At 42.9% G+C, this 27,922-nt stretch overlaps 1 protein-coding gene across 1 annotated transcript; it reads left to right on the forward strand.

Annotated features, from left to right (window-relative positions):
- Window positions 1-27,339, forward strand: treh (trehalase (brush-border membrane glycoprotein)). The gene is made up of 14 exons (XM_055660467.1): window positions 1-77; window positions 7,269-7,345; window positions 9,196-9,290; window positions 11,579-11,679; window positions 15,235-15,327; window positions 17,053-17,169; window positions 18,363-18,485; window positions 19,040-19,089; window positions 20,165-20,365; window positions 21,449-21,675; window positions 23,035-23,143; window positions 23,552-23,664; window positions 24,197-24,244; window positions 26,512-27,339. Exons 1-14 carry the CDS (start codon window positions 25-27, stop codon window positions 26,587-26,589), a joined length of 1,485 nt encoding a protein of 494 aa, XP_055516442.1. The 5' UTR covers window positions 1-24; the 3' UTR covers window positions 26,590-27,339.
- The last annotated feature ends 583 nt before the right edge of the window (window positions 27,340-27,922 follow it).

Consider the following 27,922-nt stretch of genomic DNA (forward strand, 5'->3'; position numbering starts at 1 on the left):
TTTCATTTGTGACATTCGTCGATTATGGCTCTGAAGTCCAGGGAAAATGGATCCACGGGGCTTCCTCCTTGTGACAGGTATGCATTTTCATTTTCCAGTTCTTAATACATAATGCACATATTCCAATATAAAAACAGTTCAAGAACAACACCCTTTGCATCTGCGATCTACTTTCTGTCTAGAATGAGGCCCTCCCTTGACCGCCCCCCCGTCGTTCAACCTATAACTATGTATTTTGCATGCTTGCTATAGTTCCCTATAATCTATCTATTTATTTAATTGGAGATTATGTCACTATATTCTTAATTTCTATAACTCCTACTTCTCTATTATGCCATGTTCAACCTTTTTAACAATACCTCAACCCAACCTGGAAACTCAGCAGTTCGACCGGTGTGCAATGTGAATAAGCTGAGAGTCCTGTTCATCATATCACTTATTTAGTGAACTGGATTATCAACATTCTGCACATTTATGTAATCTGAAAACTTTACCCCCCCCACTAAGTGACATTTACAAATCAATGCATGCTGATTGCTATTTTGATTAATCATGGCGTACGTATTTATTGGTTAAATGGTCATTTAGAACATGAATTATGAGATCGTTTCCACCCGACATGCCGCCCAATTGCCATTTGGAAAAATACTCACCCACCTGGGCTGGCTTACCGCCAATCAATAGCAATAGAAGACCACCCTTGGTCATTTTAATATGTAACGGACTACACCGTAGCTCCAGATATAACTGTATCAAATTCTTTGTTGATAGTGTACCCATGGAAATCATGAATGTGACTAATTTAATCTGATGGTGTAACCAGACTGTACATCTGCAAAAAATTAGCCAAGAACTGCAAGTATATATTAATTCGTTCAAATTCTTTTTAGAAGATTCAGCATCTTTAAGACTTAGTAGACACGAAATGCTACGAGTACCTTTCAGTCGACGCGGCAGCAGACATTCCTGCCCCCCGGATGCAAAAGGAGGAATCTGTGCTGTGACGTTTTTCAGACTGATGTTGGGGGGACGGGCAGAGACTTGAACGAGGAAACTAGCAGAGTAATGACAAAGGTTCAGAACAAATCCTGAAGCCTGGCAACTTACTGGATGACCAAGCAAACGGATGGGAAGCAGTCCCCACATGGTCTCCATTGTTGGCCCTGGTTGTGGAGGATGTGATAACGAACTGGGATATCAGTCTGCAATCATGGGAAATAGACAGCGACGTATCATACTGTTGGTGGGGAAGGGGGTGGAGGAAATGGAAAAGCAAGGCTATGCTTTGAAATACGAGCTGAGAAATTCCATATATCATCACCGAGAGGTGTGTCGGTGAGCTGCACTTAAATCTAAAGCGAGATTAGCGAATTGGCCTCAATGAATTCAGAAGGCCAGATCCCTCGTCTGGACACAAACATTACCTGAGTTAGCCATAACGTCAACACCCTTGAATATTGGATAGTAGTGCTTGTTGAAATTTTACTAAATCGAAGCATAAAGTGAAGAGCATTTTTTTGGTCAACATACTTCAATGAGTATGGAATTACTTCTGCAGCCACTCTGCACCGGATTTTATCACATGTGCCTCTACTAGAACTGGAGTGAAAACATTGCCCGGCGTGTGCCACAAGCAATCCATAATTTTTCTTAAATTTGAGCCCACCTGAATTAACTCAGTAGGAGTCAGCTTACAACTTGATGTATTTAATCCATACTCCTTGAGCATGGCTAGCTAAGTCCCCAACAAACAAATTAGAAATTAATATCATTGCCACAGGACTGTTGTTCATTGGCATCATCTAATTTAGTTATAGCTTAGAGACTACAGCAATGAAAACAGCGCACTTCGCCCATAGCCCTTTATGTTTAAGCTTAACAGATACCTGCATGAAAACAGGCCCCTATCATCCGGGCCTTACACTAGCTTCACTCCTACACCCTAAGCGAATAACTTTGCCAATAGAGTGCAACGAGAGTAGTTAGCAGTCGTGCGCCCTTAGCATGCGCCGCCTTAAAGGGATCAGGGAGGCTTATGCGAGAGTAAGAGCCAAGGTAACAGGATACTGCAGCTTGGATAGGCATTAAGGCCTTCCAGCATAGGGCCTAGAATGGCCTAATATCATGCACCTATTTTACTATGTTTACGAACGAAGCCCAATTAATCTACACAACTCAGAACAATGTCCTTTGCGAGGTGTGGGAAGCAAACCGGAGCCCCACTCAACCGACAAATGCAAAAATCCAACAGTCAGCATGGCGAATGAAGCTTACAAATCTACATGCAACCAGTCCAGACATCGATGTGGTTGCGGATTGAACCCGCGCATCCTCGTGGGCTCTACTGGCGACTGTGAGGGCAGTAATCTCCACTAGACTGTGACCATTCTCCGCCCTAAACGTTGCTTTGATATTTAGACAAAAAGAAATTGCCAGACAGTTATTCAATTGCGGGTTCCTCATGAATAAGCCTTGTGTTTGAAATGTCAGTCACCCGCCTCACAAACCTGCTTCACATCATAGCTCAAAACAAAGTTAAACTGGTGCTACACTATTATTTAATAGACAGCATAGCAGGAGCTTGAGTTATCGCACCTATACCAACGCATGAATGTTCCTTATCCTTTGAGATATTTCCACATCGCCAGGAACAATTAGCTCCTGGTCTTTGATAGGAAGATGATCAGTAGCTCTGGGAGAAAAGCCAGCCCAGAGATCATTCGCGAGAGAAATGGAAAATATAATTGCGCCATCTACAATGAGAGGTCGAATTGAATCCCATAAGGCAGGGTTTTCCAAATCACGCATATTATAGCCTATTTTTGCATAATGTAATTTTTTTTGATGTGTGCGCAAGTGATTGTAAAGCAGGACCTAAGATGAGAATCTGCAAATCTCTGCTATGCTACAGTGCGAAATGCGGCATTTGCGGTCTAAACTTTCAAATGATTTTTAAAGCGCCCCCTAAATTCTCACCCAAAGATGCTCATAGGCAATGATACTAGTTTCGGGACTTCGGCAAACGTGCAGAGTCATGTACCGGCCGCCGCCTATAGATGACCATAATTATGATACTACTTCCAAGTTAGTTTTATGCCTCTGTCTTTATCTTATAGAGAGGTAATAGTAGCCTGGAATATTAATGCAGCAGTCTCATCGACAATTTCATATTTTCTATTCTGAAGCCTTATTAGTTGTACTGGATATTCTTCTGGACCAAGCTGCCAGACGGGCTAAACTTTTCACAGTATGACAAGTATTCATTGTGGCTATGGGATGAATGAGAGGCAGGATGAACGGATAGAAAGCTGATGATCAGGGTAAGAGGCATCCTGAGGTTGAATGATTTCCCTTTGCTTAGGGTTCCAGCTATGAATTCTGACTGGTACAGCGTTCATCAAATTGCAAGCTTTGAAATAGTGTGACAATCTGTAATTCAGTTACTCTGCAATAGAAAGAATTCGCCAGGAAATAGGCCTTGCGAGTCGTTTGAAGTGCCCCCCCGTTGCTGTGCAGCCGCAAAGAGCAATAGTGTGATGACTTCATCAATTCCATCGTTTCCCGACAGGCTGTCCCTGCTTCCATGCATCCCTCCGCTATCCCCTTTCTCTTCTCTCTGAGCATCTAAACGATTACCTCCATCTGAAAAACCCTGAAGACTCTTCGTTTTCTCTTGTACAATAGACAATAGGTGCAGGACTAGGCGCATTCGGTCCTTTGCAGCCCATCACTGCCCATTCAATGTTATCCTGCATGAATTCATCATCCCCAATCAGATCCCCCCCCGTTCCCTGCACTGCGTCCCCCATATTCCCATAATTTTTAAAGCCCTATCTAGCTCTCTCTTGAAAGGCATCCAGAGTACCTGCCCTCCACTTCCCTCTGGGGCAGACGATGAGGGTATTACAAAGGAATCTAATCTAGTAAAACCACCATTCAAACCAAATTTTTTAAATAGAATTAATTCCTGTTCCTGTAGCTTCAACGTTTAGCTAGCCCCTAGACGAGGCCGCGCCATAAAACTCCATGCCATTTATCATCTTGTAAATCCTCAAGAGAACTTGTCCTCCGATAATACTTCTTTTCAAGACGCAAAGATACCACAAAAAGGCTGGAAGAAACTCAAGAGGATGGGCATGCAACAGACATACCTATGGAGCGCCTGAAGGCAAATAGTCAACGTTTGAAGGCCAGAAACCCTCTCCCCGTTTTTCTACTATATTTCCTTTGTCATCTTTAGCAGGTGCTTTGAGCTGTTGTAATTTTTGTTTGCAGATTGAAGGGTGGGCTCAAAACTTTTGGTTGCAAAATGATCTGATAGGATATTTAACTCAATTATGCAATGGAGCCCGTCGATGTATGCTATTTCCCCAAAAGATTGTTGCTTCACTTTGAGAAGCCCTTGACGGATTTTGTTTGCTCTTGTTTTCCTCATGATACTGAAGGACTCTGCGGCCATCGTGTAGATAGCTTTTAAGAGCTAATTGCCAAGACCTCCTTGGAGATTCAGCTTCTGCCTATGCAGGCCTTCAATCGTCGCTGACTGCATAGCAAAACTGTACCATTTGCCTGAGCCCCAAGAATTTGCAAGCAGTTACAAAGGATTTGATGAACCAGGCAACTTGTCGCATTATAACGATTTCAGGATGGATATCTTGCAGCAGTACTGACCCCATGTTGCCAGGAGAGCCGCCATACTTACCACATGATGTTCGTTGCACTGCCAAACAACATAAATTGTATTCCTGCAAAGTCTTGCTTTCACATGCAATTCAAACCTTTCGCGAAGTGATCCATTACTTTAATAATTAATGTGCAGAACATTTCATAAGACATAGGACAGGAGATGTAGCATTATGTTGTTTCCATTGATTCTACTCCCACCATTTTTCAATCATGGCTGATCTATAATTTACCGTCTCAACCCCATTCTCCTGCTGATCTTCCCATAACTGTGACCACCCATACATGCATCAAGACATCCATCCTCGCGCACTTTAGAAGAACCCAATGTAACTTGCGGGGACCGGGGGGGGGACAACACAGCCGATCTCATTGTGGCAATGCAATTCCACAGATTCACCACCCCACTCTGACATAAAGAAATTCCCTCTTGTCTGCCTTCTAAAGGGGTCTTTTTAGTCTGAGTCTGCTCTCGCCTTTGGGTCCTAGACTCTCCGCAATAGCTGCGACAACATCCACCTCTAATCCATTTGTTTGTAGAGGGCGCCCATGAACCATCGCAAACCCAATTTTGTTTCGTTTCCTCAATTAGATAGATGATCCCTTTACAACACCTGCCCGAGCAAGGGCATTAGGTCCGAGAAATGGTCAGTTTGCATGGTGCCACACATAACACAGTATGCCCCCCCAAAGTTTTTTTTAAGGGAACATCACTAAAGTTTAAGTTCTTTGCAGCCTCATGAATGAGACCCTGTTTATCTTGTAGTGACGTTATTTTTTTTCTATGTTAAAATTTTTTTGGTTTTTACACATAGCAGCATAAAACTTGGAATGACAAGTTGATCTGCTGGGTGAGGCCAATTTGCTTTATTGATCGGGGTACAGGGAATGCCGGCAGTAAACCTAGATTTTATGCTCGCCCAGTTGACCCAGCAGGACAATAGCGTGAGCAACAGCGAGATAAAGGGCCATTCATCCCTTCAAGGCCAGCACTGTGCCGATTCAGATGTGCGTCATGGTCACTGACTACGTGTGGCCTATCGCGCACTGACCCCAGGTTGACATGATCGTCTCCTGATGATTGCATGGTTTTTCTCCAGGTAATGCCTCCGACCGCTTCTTACTCTTCCACTCCTCCCTATTGCCAAAGATGTGCAGAGTTTGCTAGCGCTTAATGTGGCTTCTGTTGTAAATTCCCCCTCGTGACTATAGGATTCCAAAACTGGAGATTCGCATCCAAACTTGTTCACGAGATAAATCGATAGCCGTTGATGTTGACTTGCACTGAGGCAACCTGTATAGGGCCTTTTCCATCGCTGTATCTCTTAACTCTGCCGATGCAATTCTACATAATACCTAATTGACCGCTCACATCTATGCCTGCGAGTTAGATCACCGCAGACAGGACAGCCTCTCTGGCAGAGATAGGATCTCAATGGGCGGATGTTTCGCCGGCCCAGATACCTCTTCTTCAACCTCCCTTTCAAATTCTGATGGTTAGACCGGACTGTGGACAGTCTGAAGCCTTATCTTCACGCTCTAAACCATCATAGCTGCAGCTTCACTTCCTACCCATTACTACTAACTTGAGTGTCTACCTGGTGCTGACATAAAACTATGCATTTTATGCCTCTGCATGGCTCTCGCAAGGCAGAGACCACAGCATCTAAATAGTTTTTTATAATTGAATTGTAGAATATTTGGATTTTTTTTTTTTTTTTTTCCTGACCTACTATTTGAAAATGTTAATGTCGTTTCGGGGAAGCTTTCCACAGCCTCACCAGGGTTTCCTCACTTACACGGGAAAGCCTAACACAGCCAGCAACTCGACTGCCTTTTGTTCCAATGAGTACTTCGAGAACCTGGTCAGATGTATCTGAGAAGTTGATCACCAGGAGGAACTGGTATGTTATCAAAGGACCGTGACCCAGTAAGTACACGAAAGTAGTGCCATTATTACACTTTCTCTTCCCCGCTCGCGTCTTACGTTGAGGTAAAAGATCTCGCATGAATGACAAAGCAGAGCAACGGGGCTAAAAGGAACTATTGAAGACCCAGGTTCGATTATCGACAATGGGTGACTGTACGGAGATGCTAACATTGTACAGTTTTTTCCTCCCTTTGTTTTTTTGCCGCGTGCCAGTTTTAAGAATAAGAGTAGAAGCCAGTTTGAATGGAGCACGAGGCGAAACACTTTTTCTCACAGAGAGTGGTGAGTCTGTGTGGAATTCTCTGCCTCAGAGGGCGGTGGAGGCAGGTTCTCTGTGATGCTTTCAAGAGAGCTAGACAGACGGCTCTTTAAAATGGAGCAGAGTCACGGTAATATGGGGAGAAGGCAGGAACGGGGTCCTAATTGAGGCGTAGCTAACTGCAGGATGATCACATGTGAATGGTGGTGCTGATTCAAAGAATCAGCCATGATAATAATAATAATAATTAATCTTATTTACTTATATGCCACATTTTTAGTCAACTATGCCAGGACCCCACAGTGCGTCACATATTACATTACATTTACACACAGGCCAAGGTGCGAGTGAAGTGTCTTGCCCCAAGGGACACAACGACAATATGCCACTTCCAAGGCCCGCCGAGTATTCGAACCGCCGCTACCTTACGTGTCGCCAGACTGAAGTTCCTGGAAGCCAGGTGTGCCATTGCGGTACCAGTGCTACCTTCTGTCGTATCTCAAATGAAATCGACCGTGTGGACTCTGAATCGAAGCTACTCCTGCACCAAATTTTTGTCTATTGTTTCATTGTTCCATGTGAACTCCAGTTTACTACCAGTTTACAATCCAAAGGATACAGGGTGTTGTTAGGCTAATAGTGGCCATCGGATAAAAAAAATGCTATTATCCCTATGTGGTTATATAGGTCATGGTCCATGGGAACCTTGTGGCTGCAAAATGGCATTCACTTCTGCTTGCTCAATTTTCAATCTGCCAGAATAACATAAAACTTCAATATATATTTTCCTGCATTCCAATAAGGCACAGTATATATATAAAAATCATGTGCGTACGCACTATCAGTCTGATTATGAAATTGATTGCCTAAAATGCCAATAAAGCATAATAACTCCTGACTGTGTACTCTGAGGTACAAAGGTACACTGATATGTGACTGTTGGCACATGGACTTGCACCCAGACTTGTTATGTTATATTATAGATAATAGGTGCAGGAGTAGGCCCTTCGAGCCAACACCGCCATTCAATGTGATCATGGCTGATCATCCACAATCAGTACCCCGTTCCTGCCTTCTTCCCATGTCCCCTGACTCTGCTATTTTCAAGAGCCCTATCTAGCTCTCTCTTGAAAGTATCCAGAGAACTTGCCTCCACCGTCCTCTGAGGCAGAGAATTCCACAGACTCACAATTCCCTGTGTGGAAAAGTGTTTCCTCATCTCCGTTCTAAATGGCTTACCCTTATTCTTAAACTGTGGCTCCTGGTTCTGGACTCCCCCAACATCGGGAACATGTTTCCTGCCTTTAGCGTGTCCAAACCTTAAACAATCTTATATGTTTCAATAAGATTCCCTCTCATCCTTCTAAACTCCAGAGTGTACAAGCCCAGCCGCTCCATTCGCTCAGCATATGACGATCCCGGCAGTCAGAGTTAGCAGTTTGACTGACTTGGCAGTCAGTTAGCTTTATATTTGCCTGCAATAAGTCTGGCTCATTTTTGTAAATGGAGTAGATATGATGTAAAATAAATGCAAGAATATAATGCAGCATTACGGGTGTCAGGAGTTACGGGGAGAAGGCAGGAGAAAGAGGTTGGGAGGGAAAGATAGATCAGCCATGATTGAATGGCAGAGTAGACTTGATGGGCTGAATGGCCTAAATCTCCTCCTCTTACATATGAAATTTAAAGAATCCTATACGCTTGTCATCTGGTGCTCAGTGGTCAACATTAGCAGCACGTGGATTATAAAATTCTCATTAGTTGCAGAACTTTTTTTGTGGCTTTTATTTGTTTCCTATGTTTAATCTCTCCAGTTCTATAAGCTGCTTGTGTACTCTAACGTTTAATGACCCCGCAATTGCTGGCTGTACCTTTTTGGTAGTTGTCAAGTGCTTCTCTATTCACCCTCATTAAATTTATTCTCAGTGGCTCTTTTAAAATGTATTTCCTTGATCTTGATTAATAAACCCTGATGTGACTGACAAGCTATTGAATTCTGATACGGGTTTAAAATGGTTGGGAAATTTCACTACATTTAAAGTCAACTTTATTTTTTAGACAATTTGCGGTTAAGAGGTGTTTATGGAGACATTATAGATATTTAGGTTAGATTTGCAACTAGATGGGACACTAACAAGATCTAGAGATATAGAATACTGGAAGGAAAGCATTCAGAAGATGAACTTCAGAACTAATTTTGGGGATCCAAATCAATAGATGAAAGAGGGATTTTGGGCGATTGGAAGTGAAGGCAGGTAATAAACATAATGAAGTCCTGGTTATAAATGTGGAGCACCAGTCCCAGTTTAATTAAAACTTCACTCTTGCAGGCCACAAATCCTCCAGAAGATTTCTGATCCGGATCTGCGAGTTTGGGCTAAAGAACTCCACGCTCTCTGGAAATCCCTTGGGAGAAAGGTACATGTGGCGTTGTATGTTTACACTGGTCACTGATTTCACTCTGAACAGATTATAAAAGGTGAGGAAGAAGATATCTAAGAATGTGATCCAGTCGTTGTAACTTCGGGAAGTGCTCGGGCCCAGTAGCTCCCAACAATATTCAAGTCTGAAGAAGGGGCCTGACTCCAAGACGAACACAGAAAACTGGGTAATTCAGTGGGTTCGGCAGCATGTTTAGGGGAAAAGGAATAGGTGACGTTTCGGGTCGAGACCCTTCAGTCTCCAGAGATGTTGCCTGTCCTGCTGAGTTACTCCAGCATTTTGTGTCTATGTTCAATGTAAACCAGCATCTGCAGTTTCTGTGTAGGAAGGAAATGCAGATGCTGGTTTACACCGAAGATAGACACAAAATGCTGGAGTAACTCAGCGAGACAGGCAGCATCTCTGGATAGGAGTGGGTGACGTTTCAGGTTGGAGACCCTTCTTCACACTGGCTCTCGAGAAGAAGGGTCTCAACCGGAAACGTCACCCATTCCTTCTCCCCAGAGATGCTGCCTGTCCCGCTGAGTTATAACCATATAACCATATAACAATTACAGCACGGAAACAGGCCATCTCGGCCCTACAAGTCCGTGCCGAACAAATTTTTTCCCCTTAGTCCCACCTGCCTGCACTCATACCATAACCCTCCATTCCCTTCTCATCCATATGCCTATCCAATTTATTTTTAAATGTACCAATGAACCTGCCTCCACCACTTCCACTGGAAGCTCATTCCACACCGCCACCACTCTCTGCGTAAAGAAGTTCCCCCTCATATTACCCCTAAACTTCTGTCCCTTAATTCTGAAGTCATGTACTCTTGTTTGAATCTTCCCTATTCTCAAAGGGAAACTCCAGCATTTTGTGTTAATCTGCTGTTCCTTCCTACTCAATATCACCTCTCCATTTCCCTCAATTTGCTGCCTGACCTGTTGATTTCCTGCAGCAAGAGGAAGATTTAGAAACATAGAAACAAAGAAAATAGGTGCAGGAGTAGGCCATTCGGCCCTTCGAGCCTGCACCGCCATCCGATATGATCACGGCTGATCATCAGCCATGATCATTTCACAGTTACGACAAGGCATGAATTCTGAATTGCATCCTCTTGCATTTGTATCCGGAAATTTAGAAATCAATTTTCCACCCCATCCCTCACTCCAGTTCCTTTGGACACTTGTGTTTTGACACCGTAGCATTGTAGCCTTGCATCATCTGTGCACTTTGCACACCTGGACAGCAATCTAGTATATTGCATGAGACCATCCAGTCATAAAATTGAATGACGTCATTTAAAACATTCACCTGGATGAATCATGGTCTCAACCTAATTGATAATTGAGCATAGTTTTAAAACTAACGAGGATCCCAGCAGAAATGATTGTGACCTGCTCACTGGTATGAAGGAGTGCTTCTGTTGCGAGAGAATGAGTGATTCATCTCTTCAAGCTGTATATTAGAAGAATGAGAAGGAATCTTATTGATTGGGGATGATTAGCCATGATCACATTGAAGATGCAGCACCTATTGTCTATTGATTCTGAGAAGGTGCAGGTGCTCTCTCTGCTCTGGAGCTGGTATTAAGATGGCAGGTTTGCTTTTGAGACTAGGATGAGGAGCAATGTATCCCCATGCCACCTTGTGGAAGACTTCTCTTCCTCCAGAGAGCTGAGGAAGTTCAATCTGAATATATTAAAGACTGAAATTGATGTTTAGACAGTTGGGCCTGTCCCACTTACGTGATTTTTTTTTTGGGGGCGACTGCCGCAAAATGTTCAACATGTTGAAAGATTTTTGGCGACAATTTTTGCTGTCGTAGGTTGTTGTTGTAGGTTGTCGCCAGATATCATTGGTGAATTCCATTAACACTAGTCCCTGGCAGTCGCCTGAGTGGGACAGGCCCTTTAACAATTGAGAGAGATTTTTTTTTTTTTTTTTTTTAAGAACCTTGGCACAGAAGCAGCGATGATCTTATTGAAGTTGGTGCAGGTTCATGAGTCCTATCTCTACTCCTTCTGTACTGTTAGCTGGGGCCTAATTGGGGCAATACTTGTACCACATGGTCGATTGCAAGTTTTTTAAAATGTATTTCAAAATAGACTTTATTCAGGTAATAAATATACAGTACATAAACCGTGCGAAAAATGTATCGGTCATTTCCGAATGCTATACAAATGATTCAATACAGTCTACATACATTGCAAGGTTTCATGTTGGATTTGAACACATGTAATTTTCCCCTAACTTCACTGTCTGCCCCCTTTCAGATCAAACAGGATGTACAGTTGCACCCAGAACTTTATTCCCAAATTTATGTGCCTAATCCATTGATTGTACCCGGCGGTCGATTCAGGGAATACTATTACTGGTAAGAGCTCATGGACATTTTCAAATTGGGGTTTCTGCAACATTACCTGAGCCTCATTATTCCAAAGGAGTTCCCAACGATCAGAAATGTGGTCAGTTCATTCCCTCCGCAGAAGAGTTATGTGTTTGCCGAGTTCCTCCTGCACTTTTGCTCGTAGGTTCTAGGAGCAGAATTCTTCAAGTCTACTCCGCTATTCAATCATGGCAGATCTATCTTTCCCTCCCAATCCCATTTTCATGCCTTCTCCCCATAACCCCTGACAACCTGGGATGTCAGGACTGTCTTATGAAGAAAGACTGGATAGACTTGGTTTATACTCTCTAGAATTTAGAAGATTGAGAGGGGATCTTATAGAAACTTACAAAATTCTTAAGGGGTTGGACAGGCTAGATGCAGGAAGATTGTTCCCGATGTTAGGGAAGTCCAGGACAAGGGGTCACAGCTTAAGGATAAAGGGGAAATCCTTTAAAACCGAGATGAGAAGAACTTTTTTCACGCAGAGAGTGGTGAATCTCTGGAACTCTCTGCCACAGAGGGTAGTTGAGGCCACTTCATTGGCTATATTTAAGAGGGAGTTAGATGTGGTCCTTGTGGCTAAGAGGATCAGGGGGTATGGAGAGAAGGCAGGTACGGGATACTGAGTTGGATGATCAGCCATGATCATATTGAATGGCAGTGCAGGCTCGAAGGGCCGAATGGCCTACTCCTGCACCTAATTTCTATGTTTCTATGTAACCTTACTAATCGGAAATCTGTCAATCTCTGCCTTAAAAATATCCATTGATTTGGCCTCCACACCAGTCTGGCAATGAATTCCACAGATTCACCACCCTCTGACAAAATAAAGTCCTTCTCTGCTCCTTTCTAAAAGTACGTTGTTTTATTCTGAGGCTATGGCCTCTGGTCCTAGACACTCCCACTAAAGGAAACATCCTCTCCATATTCACTCTATCCAGGTCATTCATTATTCACTCAATCCAGGATTCCAAAAACTGCAGTTTTGTGCCTGTCTTATCAGTGTTTTTCAGCACCTTTGAAACATTTTTAAACGGAGATGAGGAAACACTTTTGAGTTGTGAGTCTGTGGAATTCTCTGCCTCAGACGGCGGTGGAGGCCGGTTCTCTGGATACTTTCAAGAGAGAGCTAGATAGGGCTCTTAAAGACAGCGGAGCCAGGGGATATGGGGAGAAGGCAGGAACGGGGTACTGATTGTGGATGATCAGCCATGATCACATTGAATGGCGGTGCTGGCTCGAAGGGCCGAGTGGCCTACTCCTGCACCTATTGTCTATTGTAAATTCTAAAATTACAGAGTAGATTTTGGCCATTCAGCAAATTAAGGCTGCTCTTATTTCTGAATAATAGATCTTTATTCCTTCTGCCAGAATGCATGACTGTAAACTTTAAACTTTGCCACGCTGTGTTCCATCTGCCACTTCTTTGCCCACTCACACTGTCATTCTGCAGATTCCCTGCTTCCTCAACACTACCTGCCCCTCCGCCAACAGTATCTTCGTATCATCCACAATTGAAACAACTACCTTGGCAACTTTGTTTAAGAAGGAACTGCAGATGCTGGAAAATTGAAGGTACACAAAAATGCTGGAGAAACTCAGCGGGTGCAGCGGCATCTATGGAGCGAAGGAAATAGGCAACGTTTCGGGCCGAAACCCAAAGGGTTTCGGCCCGAAAAGTTGCCTATTTCCTTAGTCCGAAACCCTTCTTCATCAATGTTAGAAAGTTAATGGTGAGAAAGCAGGAACGGGGGGTACTGATGTAGGATGTCGGCTTGTACTCGCTAGGATTTAGAAGATTGAGGGGGGATCTTATAGAAACGTGCAAAATTCTTAAGGGGTTGGACAGGCTAGATGCAGGAAGATTGTTTCCAATGTTGGGGAAGTCCAGAACAAGGGGTCACAGTTTAAGGATAAGGGGGACATCTTTTAGGACCGAGATGAGAAAAACATTTTTCACACGGAGAGTGGTGAATCTGTGGCATTCTCTGCCACAGACGGTAGTTGAGGCCAGTTCATTGGCTATATTTAAGAGGGAGTTAGATGTGGCCCTTGTGGCTAAAGGGATCAGGGGGTATGGAGAGAAGGCAGGTACAGGATACTGAGTTGGATGATCAGCCATGATCATATTGAATGGCGGTGCAGGCTCGAAGGGCCGATTGGCCTACTCCTGCACCTATTTTCTATGTTTCAAGATTAGCCATGATTTCCTTCGCTCCATAGATGCTGCTGCACCCACTGAGTTTCTCCAGCATTTTTGTGTACCTTGGCAACTCTGTCATTTCAGTGAAGCAAACATTAGCTTGGTTTTCAAAAGTCAGAACCACGATTTATTTTTTCTCTTGCGGCAACACAATAACTTGGTCAACAGATAATATAACAAATATTAAAATAAAAAGGTTCAATAAATAAAAGAGCCAACCTAGTGCCAAGAACCAACCATAGCCTGAAGATCCCACTGCGACCAGGCTAGTGCTGAGTTTAGATGGAGGTTGCGGTGTTCAATAGCCTGTTCCTGAAGCTGGACATTACTGTTCTAGGAGCACAACCAGGCCCTTCAGCCCATCAAGTCCACTCTGCCATCCAACCATGACTGATCTATCTCTTCCACCTAACCCCATTCTCCCGTCTTCCCCCATAACACCCGAACTAATCAAAATCAGTAAATTTAATCTGCCATGATATCGTACATGTAGGATTCTTAAAAGGCGAGTTTGGAATAGCTGCAGTTGATACAAACAGGCAAGATCAGTGATAGCCATGGTATTAGTTTCCTGTTGCTGATGTCCTTGTGCCGCTGAACAGATTAAACTATTTTAGCCTATGCTGAAATGGCACTGGATTAGAACTGAGGCACTGTGACGCAACAGCGCCAGAGACCTGGGTTTGATCCTGACTATGGGTGCTGTCTGTACGGAATTTGTACGTTCTCTACATGATCTGCTTGGGTATCTCCGGTTTCCTCCCACACTCTAAAAATGCGCAGTTTTGTAAGTAAAATTGTATGCTTGGTATAATTGTAAAATTGTCCCTAGTGTATGTAGGATAATGTAAATGTGTGTGAATCGCTGGTCGGCATGGACTCGGTGGGCCGAAGGGCCTGTTTCTGTGCTGTATCTCTGAGCTAAACTAAGCCAAAGGCAAACGCAGAACCAGGAATGTGCACAATGTGACAGGCACCCTCAAACTGCTTAATGACATTATTATTACTACCGATCCTCATTTAAAAATCAAACTTCAGGATACATTTGTCAAAGGCTTTGCCTGTGCTGGAGTAGGGATTAAGTATTCACGCTAGGAGAGCCGCTTCTACCAGGTTCGGTAAACCTCCAAAGATTGATGTATCTATTCAGCTTAGACGGGCACAAAGTGCTGGAGTAACTCTGTGGGTCAGGCAGCATCTCTGGAGAGAAAGGATGGGTGAAAGGATCTTTGTTCAGCTTGTCTAGTGCGCTCGTAGAAACATCACTATTGATTCTACCTTGAGTGGAATGCTTCCTAATGTGTTGGGAGTCATGTCAATTATTTTGTTTTCTTCAGGGACTCTTACTGGATAATAAAAGGACTTCTGATCTCTGAGATGAATACAACGGCAAAAGGAATGATTAAAAACTTCCTTCACCTCATCGACAGGTAAAATTTGAGAGGCTATATATATATATATATATATATGTATATATGTGTATATATATGTATATGTGTGTGTGTATATGTGTGTGTGTGTGTATATATGTGTGTATATATATATGTGTATATATATGTGCATATATGTGTGTATATGTGTATATGTGTGTGTGTATGTGTGTGTGTGTGTGTATGTGCATATATATATATGTGTGTGTGTATGTGTGTATATGTATATGTGTGTGTGTGTGTGTGTATATATGTATGTGTATATATGTATGTATATATGTGTGTGTCTGAAAACTAACGTTCAGCTTCAGAAACAACTTCTTCCCTTCAGCCATCAACTGGCTGGGGGGTGGTGTGTGTGCTGAACTTTTTTCTCATTTATTATTATTGTTTACAGTGTACTACATTTACATATTCTGTTGTGCTGCTGCAAGTATGAATTTAAGTGTTCTATCTGGGACACATACCAATTAAACACTCGAGTCTTGATCATGAAGATGTCTTGAGGACAGTGTGTTACAGTTGAAGATGCACTAGACATCCTAAGACATGAAGGTAGATATGTCTCCTAGTTCTGAACAGATATCGACCTCGCGCTGCCTTGGCAAGGCCACCAGCATAATCAAGGACGAGTCGCATAGGTCACTCTCTCTTTTCTCCACTCCCTTCAGGCAAGAGGTACAGAAGTGTGAATTCTTACACCTCCAGATTCGGGGACAATTTCTTCCCAGCTGATATCAGGAACAGAACCATCCTATCAACAAGTAGAGAGTTGTACTGAGCTACCATTTACCTCGTAGGAGACGCTCAAACTATCTTTAGTACTTTGATGGACTCTATCTTGCACTAAACGTTATTCCCTTTATCCTGGAAGACTCGATTGTAATCACGCAGTCTTTTCACTGACTGGATCGCACGCACCAAAAAGCATTTCCCTGTTCATCGGTACACGTGACGTGTATACACTGGAATTAAGAAGGATGAGAGGGAATCTTATTGAAACATATAAGATTATTAAGGGATTGGACACGCTAGAGGCAGGAAACATGTTTTGATGTTGGGGGAGTCCAGAACCAGGGGCCACAGTTTAAGAATAAGGGGTAGGCCATTCAGAACAGAGATAAGGAAAAACTTTCACCCAGAGAGTTGTGAATCTGTGGAATTCTCTGCCTTAGAACGCAGTGGAGGCCTATTCCCTGAATGCTTTCAAGAGAGAGTTGGATAGAGCTCTTAAAGATAGCGGAGTCAAGGGATATGAGGAGGAGGCAGGAATAGGGTACTGATTGTGGATGATCAGCCATGATCACAGTGAATGGCGGTGCTGGCTCGAAAGGGCGAATGGCCTACTCCTGCACCTGTTGTCTATGACTATAATAAACTAAATTAATGATACAAAAGCTGGAGAAGAAAATGCAGGAGTCCTGCTGAGATGTATGAATCGTTGTTAGATAGATTGAGGTGCTGGAAGACTGTTAAATCTTTAAAAATATTTTTCTTGCACTTTCTGGAGATTTGTTCTTTACCAAAAACCCTTGTAGTTTAAAAAAAAATTCAGTTTCAAGTTCAATGATTTCTCATTTGGATCCAGTTTCATTTGCAGCTCCTGCCCATCTCGGGGACTGCTATTAAACATGGCCAGCATCTGTCAAATAAGCCCGTGTCAGATCGGGACAAGGAGCAGCCAGTCTGGAGTGTGTCGCTTCATGACTTGTTCTTGTTTTACAGATTTGGCTTCATCCCAAATGGGGGCCGTGTGTATTATCAGCGAAGAAGTCAACCACCATTTCTGGCCCTGATGATCGAGAGCTACATCACCACTACAAATGATACAGCCTTTTTGAAGTGAGTTATTTGTCAGCTGTCAGACGTTACCTGTAGCTGAAGCAATATTGGGTCTAACCTGCCTCCTTTGCCTTTTAGGGATCCGATTAGGGTTTTAATTTTCAGGTTGGACTTTGTCAAATGCCCACATATGTTTTGATGCAGATAACCATCATTGCATTGAAGAATACCTTGCTGTTCTTGATCCTTAATTAAAAAACAACTGTGCCCTGCTGAATGCATATCAGCTTATTTATATTCTAACTTATTCTATTTTGCTATTTGTGTGTGATTGTGTATAAGTGTCGGATTGTCTTAAAACCAAATTATTCTGTCCTTTTTAATGAAGGAAGCCAGCCATCTTTGCTTAGTTTGTGCCAACATGCCACAGCAGTCTCCATTGACATGGTTGACTCTCAACTGCAGAAGTTGAAGAATCCCTCCCACCCTTTCCCATGATGTTCTGGGTTGGCCAAGAATGGTCCACGTATATCGGGTCTTGCAACAACGGCTATAATTATTCATTGATTTAGTTTAGAGATACAGCGGGGAAACAGACCCTTTGGCCCCCTGAGTCCGTGCCGACCAGCGATCCCCGTACACTAACACTGGGGACAACAATTATACAATTATAGAAACATAGAAATTAGGTGCAGGAGTAAGCCATTCGGCCCTTCGAGCCTGCACCGCCATTCAATATGATCATGGCTGATCATCAAACTCAGTATCCCATACCTGCCTTCTCTCCATACCCCTGATCCCCTTAGCCACAAGGGCCACATCTAACTCCCTCTTAAATATAGCCAATGAACTGGCCTCAACTACCCTCTGTGGCAGAGAGTTCCAGGGATTCACCACTCTCTGTGTGAAAAAAGTTCTTCTCATCATACAAAGCCAATTGGCCTACAAACCTGTACGTCTTTGGTGAGTGAATGAATGAGTGAAACGTTATTGGCACATGGGAGAGGAAACCGGAGCTCCCAGTGAAAACACACGCAGGCCACGGGGAGAACATACAAACTCTGTACAGACAAGCACCTGTAGTCAGGATCAAACCCGGGTCTGTGGCACTGTATGGCAACAACTCGACCAAATTAGGCCCCTAATTGGCTTGATACAATTTACTACAAGTAATTGAGTCCAGATTGTTGTTAATGCTTGTTTCCTTGATGTCTCCACGCTTTAGAGTAACTGGTTATATATTTTTCAAATAGGGAATGCATCGGTCCCTTAGACAAGGAGTATGAATACTGGATGACAAATCGATCTGTGTCTTTCGCCTATGGAGGCAAAAATCATTCTCTGAATCGGTATTATGTTGAAGCAGCCGGCCCCAGGTATATACAGAACCCCTTCACTTGTTTCATCATGAAAATCTCTTTGCTTCAGCACTACGAAGAATAGAAGAGAGCTAGATGACGTGGGTTTAAGGTGAAGGGGAAAAGATTTTGTAGGAATCTGAGGAGTAACCTTTTTCACACAAAGGGTGGTGGATGCATGGAATGAGCTGCCGGAGGAGGTAGTTGAGGCGGGGACTAGCCCAATGTTTAAATGACAATTAGACAGGTGCATGGATAGGACGGGTTTGGAGGGGTATGGGCCAAACATGGGCAGGTGGGACTAGTATAGATGGGGTTCATGTTGGCCGGTGAGGGCTGAAGCACCTATTTCCATGTTGCATCACTCTGACTAAGAATACGGCAACTGTACCATAGATGCTTTTTGTATGAATTTCATCATTATGGCATAGATTTATTGTGAAGAAAAAAACAGTTACTGATTGACAAGATAATAAATGTTATCAAGGGAGACCATTGTTTGGTAATTTGGATCCACTGATGGATTTTTCAATTTTATTGTTGAAAATGTATTGCTTTTTCCAAAAACACAGGCCTGAGTCTTACAGTAAGGATGTGGAATTGGGACAGAATCTAACAGAAGGTATGTTTTAAAAAAAAATATATATATATTCATAGAATTCAGATCAGATTCAAAGTTTATTGTCATTGTGCAGTGTACAGTACAGAGACAATGAAATGCAGTAATTTCTTTGGTAAATTTCCTTGGTAAATCAATCTTCAAGCTGCTGTCGGATGCTGTGGAGGATTCTTTATTCAATATGGAGTCCATTCTGTAACCTGACTGTTACATTGCGTAATCATTTTGCCACTAATAATTTAATGTTGTGATGTAAGACCATGGTAGACATTGGAAAGCTGGCATTTACCACCCATTTTTTGGATATCATGACGTCTTGGATGTATGCCTTCTTCCCGTAGTTGATTTGCAGCCCGGCACCAGAAACTAAGCTACAATCTTTAATTTAATAGGCAAAAAATGCTGGAGAAACTCAGCGGGTGAGGCAGCATCTATGGAGACGTCACCTATTCCTTCTCTCCATAGATGCTGCCACACCTGCTGAGTTTCCCCAGCAGTTTTTGTCTACTTTCGATTTTTCCAGCATCTGCAGTTCCTCCTTAACCATCTCTAGTTTAGTTTTCGTTTAGAGATACAGCATGAAATCAGGCCCTTCAGGCCACCGCGTCCGTGCCGACCACGATCACTCTTATACCAGTTCTATGCTACACACAAGGGACAATTTACATAGCTAGTCAACCTACAAACCTGCACGTCTTTGGATGTTTAAGAAGGAAAATCGAAGGTAGACAAAAGTGCTGGAGAAGCTCAGCGAGTGCAGCAGCATCCATGAAGATGGGTTTCGGCCCGAAACGTTGCCTATTTCCTTCGCTCCGTAGATGCTGCTGCACCCGCTGAGTTTCTCCAGCACTTTTGTCTACCGTCTTGGGATGTTGGCGGAAAGCAGAGCTGCCGAAGAAAACTCGCGTGGTCGCGGGGAAAATGTACAAACTCCGCACAGACAGCACCTGTGGTCGGGATCGATCCTGGGTCCCTGTCGCTGCAAGGCAGCAAATCTGCCGCTGCTCCACCGTGCCGACATTTATTGTTTAGTATTCCAACTGTTCACGTGATGCTGATTGTGTGTTGACCTCCTCAGCTGAACGAAGACAACTCTGGGTGGAGCTGAAAACTGCCGCTGAGTCTGGCTGGGATTTCTCATCGCGCTGGTTCATTGATTCCAATGGGGAGAATAATGGAACACTAAAAGACACAAAGACCACGCACGTCATTCCTGTTGATTTAAACTCCATCCTGTGCAAGAATGAGCAAATCCTGGAACGGTTTCATCAGCAGCTGGGTCAGTATTATTAATGAGTTTAGTTTGGAGATGCAGCGCGAAACAGGCCCTTCGATCCAGCGATTCTAACGCTATCCTACACACTAGGGACAATTTACAATTATACCAAGCCAATTAGCCTACAAACATGTACGTCTTTGGGAAGTGGGAGGAAACCGGAGATCATGGAGAAAACCCACGCAGGTCTTGGGGAGAACGTACAAATTCTGTACCGACAAGCACCAGTAGTCGGGATTGAACCCGTGTCTCTGGCTCTGTTAGGCAGCAACTCTAATGCTGTGTCACCGTTGCCGGTTCTTTTTCTGATCAACAATCATGATATGGTGATTAACTGACCAGCTGACACTATGCAGGATGTTGAACCTTGCTCTGCTTGTTACAACCACACACTGGTGTGGAACCTTCACAGCATGAGCTTTGATTCACATTCTTTCGAAGTATTTCTCCCTAATGAGAACAGTCTTATTTTGTCACAAGTATATAGAGACCTCTTATTCGGAATGAGTCAGTGCAAGTATCTGAAGCATAGGAGGACACTTCGGAAGAATGACCATCATTAGTCTTAAAATAGTTATGGATAAAGATAGGTTTGGTCCACATGTTAAATTCCTGAATTGAAGCAAGGCCAATTTTGAAGGAATGTGTGAGATTTGAAGAAGGATCTCGACTCAAAATTCACCCATTTCTTCTCTCCAGAGATGCTGCTTGTCCCGCTGAGTTACTCCAGCATTTGGCAGAAGGGTTTTGGCCCGAAACGTTGCCTATTTCCTTCGCTCCATAGATGCTGCTGCACCCGCTGAGTTTCTCCAGCACTTTGTCTACTCCAGCATTTTGTGTCTCTCTCCAATTGTGAAGGTAGTGGACATAAAGTTGCAGAGATGCTGCTTGCAAGTATAGGGATGTCTGTCACAAATGGGGCTTTAGCATGTGTATATGGGGGAGTTCTGGAGCATCTGCTGTTCCTAACATATACCCTGTCCACGTCAGAGTCCCAGTGTTAGTCCCCTTTATGTTATCTGTACGGTCATCTAATTTCATCCCTCTGCCAATACCAGCTCCCCCAATACAATTGTCTGTCTTTAGGTAACTCTGCAAAGGCCCGGTCCTATAAGGAGGCTAGGAACAGACGGATTGATGCTGTGCGTGAAGTTTTATGGGACGATCGACAAGGAATTTGGTTTGATTTTAATTTAATGAATAACAAGAGAAATGATGCATTCTATGCCTCCAACGTGGCTCCTCTCTGGGCTGAATGCTTTGTTGAACAGGAGCCAGGACAGACCGCAGAGATGGTGATTCAATACCTACAGGTAATCCTACTCCCATTACTTTACCCTTGTTATGCGTCTTGTGTAGATGGATAGAGAAGGGAAAGGGCAGCCTTCAGCCTTGAGTGAGCAAATGCTGTTGACTGTGGTATCACCTGGGCATTTGAGAGATATCTTCATTTCCAGTTATTTGCTTTCCGAGGAACCACAGTTTAAGTCTGAAGAAGGGTCTCGACCCGAAACCTCACCCATTCCTTTTCTCTAGAGATGCTGCCTCACTCGCTGAGTTACTCCAGCATTTTGTGTCAGCCTTCGATTTAAACCAGCATCTGCAGTTCTTTCTTACACAAACCAGTTTAAGGTTTGGTATGCTTACCAAGTAAGCCCTGACCAGGCTTTTGACTATTTAGTCTGTTTTGACTATTTTACTGTTGTAATGCTCTTTGTACAAACCATGTTCTCGGGGTATCTAAACCTAAATTTTAGTAGTTACTTAAGTTATGATGTCGGATGGAAGCTGCATACCCAAATCTCGTTGCACTTGTGTGCAATGACAATAAAATTTATTATTATTATTACCAGTGATCACTCCGTACACTAACCTACACACACTAGGTACAGTGAAAAGCTTTTGTTGCACGCAAACCACAGAAAGACTATACGCGATTACTATCAAGCCATCTGCAATGTACAGATGCATGAAAAAGAAAATAACATTAGGTGCAAGATGAAGTCCAGAACACCTTAACCATTGGTATTTGGATGGACTGTTTACTTTAGACTTTATTATAGACTTTAGAGATACAACGGGGAAACGAGCCCTTCAGTTCACCAAGTAAAGTGCCGACCAGCGATCACCCCATACACTAACCTACACACACTAGGGAGAATTTACAACTTGCCAAAGCCAATGAATCTACAAACCTGTATGTCTTTGCAGTGTGGGAGGAAACCGGAGCACCCAGAGAAAACCCATGGGGTCATAGGGAGGATGAACAAACTTTGTGTAGACAGAATGTGGTCTGGATAGAACCCGGGTCTCTGGTGCTGCAACACTACTGTTGCACCACTGTATCTCCCTGTATGTGGTTTGTTTGGACGGGGAGAGGGGGGGGGGGGGGGGGGGGGGGGGGGGGGGGGGTTGTTGCAGACATGCGTGTTGTGGATGTGGAAGATTGATTTGGCCTGTGTTGGCTCCTTTTGGTACCAGCTGTTGGAAAGCGGTAGAGTCGATGGTTCCTGACACTGCCTGTTGTGCATTCCAGCTAGAGTTATTGGAGATGATGCTCAGCATGGATGCTTCTCGCAGCCAGGAGTGGCATGATAAGTGATGGGAATAAACTGCATGTTGTGTGTATTTTTCTCGTGTGCCTTTATTGAGATTTATACTTCATTTTTCAGGACCATAAGCTTTTGGATGGGGCTGGAATTCCAACTTCGCTGATGAGCAGTGGTCAGCAGTGGGATTACCCCAATGCCTGGCCTCCACTCCAGCAAATGATCATTGAAGGTAAAGCAAAATGTTATTTGAGTTTGATTTTATCTGCACAAGGAACCTCTTCTTCACCGGTTTGCTTCTTCGTGCGTATGGCCTGCACAGGCTAGAGTTGTAGGACAACTTGTTCTATTTGATTGTGCATGCCAGGTTGATTGCTTTTGTTGAAACAGGTCGGACCACATGAAGGTTGCAATCTCCCACCCCCACCGGTTGGCTGCTGTTGTGGCTCGCATTGTCCGTGTAGGAATCATCAAGTGTTTTATCCTCGACTAAATAATTTGAATAGCTTTTAATCTTTCTATTCCCTTCTGTCATGCTTTGAGAATGTGAGGGGAGGACCTTGGTCTTTGAATTGACTGGATAGCTATATGACCTGAACGCTTTATTCATTTATGAATTTTTCTTTTTTCGACAATGTAGGTCTGGCAAAGTCTCACTCTACCAAGGCTAAGAGAATTGCATCGAACCAAGCACAGAAATGGATTCGAGCAAACTGGGTTGCGTACATGAAGTACCAAGCCATGTTTGAGAAGGTGAAATAGATTTTTGTTGTGGTTTGAACAACTGAGCTCGAGTGTTAAAAATGTCTGAGTCAGACAGGTGTGGGCCACGTTGCTCTTGTTCAACTGTGCTGTGCAAACCTCTCCTTCCTCGGTGATTGTGTAGTCTCTCTACTGGACACGCATTCCTTTTCTGTCCCATAGTTCCGAATTTACATGGAATCAGATATGCAAAGCTTGCAGAACTCAGGGCTACAGTGCAGTGCTTGCCTATTTAAGGCAGGGATGTGAAGATCGGGTGGTTTCCTGGGGTGATGTTTAATGCACGCTGGATGTTTAATATACTGGGGGAATTGGGGAAGGGTTACTTGAAATTGGAGAAATCCACGTTCATATCGCTGGGTTGTAAACTGCAAAAGTGAAATACGAGGTGCTGTAAGCTGCCCAAGCAAAATGTCTAATCTTGAGTTCATCCCGCTTAATAGTATAGGATTCTCAGTGACAAGGAGTGAACTTTGCCATTGTTGACCACATTTTACCTGAGTAACTGGTTTTAATTTTGCAGTATGATGTGTCTGGTGCAGCAGGCGGAGGTGGAGAATATGATGTGCAGGTCAGTGTTCTTTCCAAATTTCCTTCTCGTTCCAGCTCCTTTTGAAATGCTTTAATGTTAATCAGTCATTAGATTGATACAGCGTGGAAATTGGCTCTTCGGCCCACATTGACCAGCATGTCCCATCTATACTAGTCCCACTTGCCTATGTTTGGCCCATGTCCCTCTAAACTTGTCCTATCCATGCAGTCTTTCATCCTTAAATTCCGGTCAGTTCTGCATGAGTCGGAGTCTGAAAGAACAGCAATTTTTATTTTTTTTTGCACAATCCACAAGCATTTCACTGCACATCTCGTAGGCGTATGTGACACATAGACTTGACTTGACTTGATGGAAGATGTTTGGGACCCATGTGCCCACAAGTAATATCTCTCATGGAAAATGATGGTCGAATTCCAAATATAAACAAATCCAGGAAAATGGATCATTAATAATAGAACTTACTCTGGTCCTCCCAGGCCTGTTTTTCTATATATTCATTATGAGATGCAGTCATGCTATTTGAGTCTCTGCCTGTTTTTCTGGGCAATCACTGTAAGTTTTTCTGGGCAATCACTGTAACCTATTCTCTTCATCGTCCCCTCAACCCCCACCAGTTTCTAAACTTCACAGGCAAATTCCAGCAGTGAATTATCCCACCAAGTTGCAAGTCTTTTGGACGATGGATGAAACCAGAGCACAGTCATACGGAGAAAGTGTAAATTCCATACAGACAGCACCTGAGGCCAGGATTGAACCTGGGTTGCTGGTGCAGCGGCTGTAGCTTTAAGTAGTTGTGCCTTTGCTCCACCCTCAGAAATTCCATGAAGAAAATACATTTGGCCCATGTTTGTACCAGCCTTTTCAGAGCGTTTGTCATAGCTGCACGCCAACTTGCTCCTTCCCCATGGAACTGCATTTTTCCCAATGATATTTAATCCAAATCTCCTTAAATTGTCATTAAATCCGTTTTCATTTTCTTTCAATCGCTGCATTGCAGCTTGCATAACTCGCTATTTAATCTTGAAAAGAAAAAATCTTTCCAGTCTTAGCTATTTTCCTCTAGTTGTTAGCCCTCCTGCCTGCAAAGATAGTTTTTTCCTATTCTATGAAAATTCATGATTTTGAAAAGTTTTATTAAATGCCTCTAACACTTCTCTAAAGAGAACAAACACAAAATTCTCCAGTAAACCAGAGTCCTTGTTTCTGATTTGATTCTTGTAAATCTCCTCACAACACATGTAGTCAACCCGGAGCAGGACCTTTGCAGTGAACGGCAGGGTGTGTTGTAGAGCAGTGGGATTGAGGAATGCAGGTACATAGTTCCCTGAAAGTGGCGTCACAGGTAGATCGGGTGGTCAAGAAAGCACTCAATACATTGGCCTTCATCAGTCTGGGCATTGAGTATAGAAGATAGACACAAAGTGCTGGAGTAACTACGTGGGTCAGTCAGCATCTCTAGAGAAAAAGGATGGGTGACCTTTTGGGTCAGGACCTTTCTCTAGGAAACTGAATACCCTAATTGAGTAAAGAAGTTGGGATGTTATGGTACAGTTGTACAAGATGTTGGTGAGGCATGCATTCAGTTTCAGTCATCCTGTTGCAGGAAGGATGGTGTTAAACCAGAAAGAATGCAACAAATTATGAGAATTTTGCCAGGTTTTGAGGGCCGGAACCATAAGGAGAGGTTGGACAGTCTGGAACTTTATTCTTTTGAGCTCAGGTGGCTGAGGGGTGATCTTGTCAAGTGTACAACATCATGAGGGAAATAGGTAGGGTGAATGCACAGAGCCTTTTACTCAGAGTAGGGGAATCTAGAACAAGAGCAACTGGGTTTAAAGTGGGAGGAGAAAGATTTAATAAGAATCTGAGGAGCGACTTTTTCCACAGAGGGTGGGAAGTATATTGAACAAGCTGCCAGGGGAGTTAGTTGAGGCAGATCCCATAATGTTTAAAGGACATTTAGACAGGTATATGTATAGATAAGCTTTAATGAGTATAGGCAAGTTGGGCCAAAGACAATGTTTCTCTGCTGTAAAACTCTGAGTATAATTACATTCAACCTGTCCTGCACCAACAAGGGCTTTCGCATCCTTTCCCAAATGCGGTGACGACAATTGGAAGTCTTATTCAGTTTATAACCCAATAAATGTTTAGTACACGTTCAACAGTCCCCTGCTTTTTGTATTTATTCCCTTTTCTTTATAAATCCTGTTATAGGTTATACTAACCACTTTCTAACTGTGTTGTTCCAATTGGTTTCTTGTTTAACTATTATCTATCCACAGGTGGGATTCGGATGGACAAATGGAGCAGCTTTGCAGCTTTTGGATGAGTATGGAAACGTGCTCGTAGCAGAGCCATGAAGCCATGACTGGATTCCCCTTATATGCTATACTTCAAATTTCTTTATTGTTCTTTTGGTTCTAATACACTGGCTGTTTCATGCATTTTGTGTTTTTATGATGCCTCCACCAATTCCTCTGGCAGTTTGTTCTATATGGACAGCTCCATGTGGAAAGACAGAGTAAATTTCTATTTTAAGGTGTGTAATGTAAGATGATGTTAGTTTAAATATGATTTATAAAGAAGATCATCTGGGAAATATATTGTATTCTAATTAGGATTAAATACATTAGATCTTTGTGTTTGGATCTGTAGTTTAAGAAGTTACATTATTTCCCAAGATGTAAAGGTTTAATGGGAACAATGTCTTGTTAATATAAATTGAGTAATCACTGTATCTTTTGTATTTTCTGAAGTGGGTTCTGGGAATTGTCTATTTTTCGTGAATTTCACTTTGTTGCAATGAAATCTGAACAAAGGAGTTAAACGCAAATGCAAGGGAAGGGGGCCACAAGAAGTTATGTGACACCTACATCAGTTGCAAATGTGGAAATATACTGGGAATAAGTGGGAGCAAGTGATTGGCTGGTAATAAGGGAATGTTAGCAAATGAATGGATATGGAAATGTAACAGGGGTGGGGCATGCTGATTTGAAAATGGTATAAAAAGCGATGATCCTTTGTTTGGAGCGGGAGAGAGCTCCACGTGATTTGATGCTGGGGGAAAACCAACTTTTGTTTGCAAATAAAAGTTAAGCTTCTTGAAGAATTCTCCGCGTGATCTGAATTAATTTGAGTATTGAAAACCACAACACTTATCAGCTGAGATATTTTCCCCAGTGCTCCCATCCCTCACTAATGGCGTTTTAATATCACATGGACCCAAGTACACCTGTACTGTGATTTTTTTTATTTATACACTTTAGTGACAATCCTGCAATAGATTAGGCACAATCATACCAAGGGTAAGATAATAGATTCACCATTACTCACACTAACTAATTTAGTTGAGTACAAGTAGTAGAAACAAAGAACTGCATATGCTGGTTAATACACAAAGGGACACAAAATTCTGGAGTAGCTCAGCAGGCCAGGCAGTGGCTCCAGAGAATCTTCTATAGTGATGCTGCCAGACTCACTGAGTTACTCCAGCACTTTGGGTCCATTGTTTAAGTACTGTTATTACATATATCCATTCAGCCAATGCAACTCCTCACGTGATCAGAGTATGTTTCATCCATATTCATTTTTTATTTAATATTTATTTATTACAACTCAATCTAAATTTCAACTAGAAACTAAACACAGGTTTAGTTTAGTTCATTCTCATGTTTACAGAGGTACAGTGAAAAG

The sequence above is a fragment of the Leucoraja erinacea genome, chromosome 32 (genome assembly GCF_028641065.1).
Source record: "Leucoraja erinacea ecotype New England chromosome 32, Leri_hhj_1, whole genome shotgun sequence".
In the NCBI taxonomy this organism is placed as follows: domain Eukaryota; kingdom Metazoa; phylum Chordata; class Chondrichthyes; order Rajiformes; family Rajidae; genus Leucoraja; species Leucoraja erinaceus.

Coding starts and splice junctions, on each gene's coding strand:
- treh (XM_055660467.1), top strand. CDS start 25: ATGGCTCTGAAGTCCAGGGAAAATGGATCCACGGGGCTTCCTCCTTGT. Junction 11,680..15,234: donor TTCAGGGAATACTATTACTG/GTAAGAGCTCAT, acceptor TGTTTTCTTCAG/GGACTCTTACTGGATAATAA. Junction 20,366..21,448: donor ACGGTTTCATCAGCAGCTGG/GTCAGTATTATT, acceptor GTCTGTCTTTAG/GTAACTCTGCAAAGGCCCGG.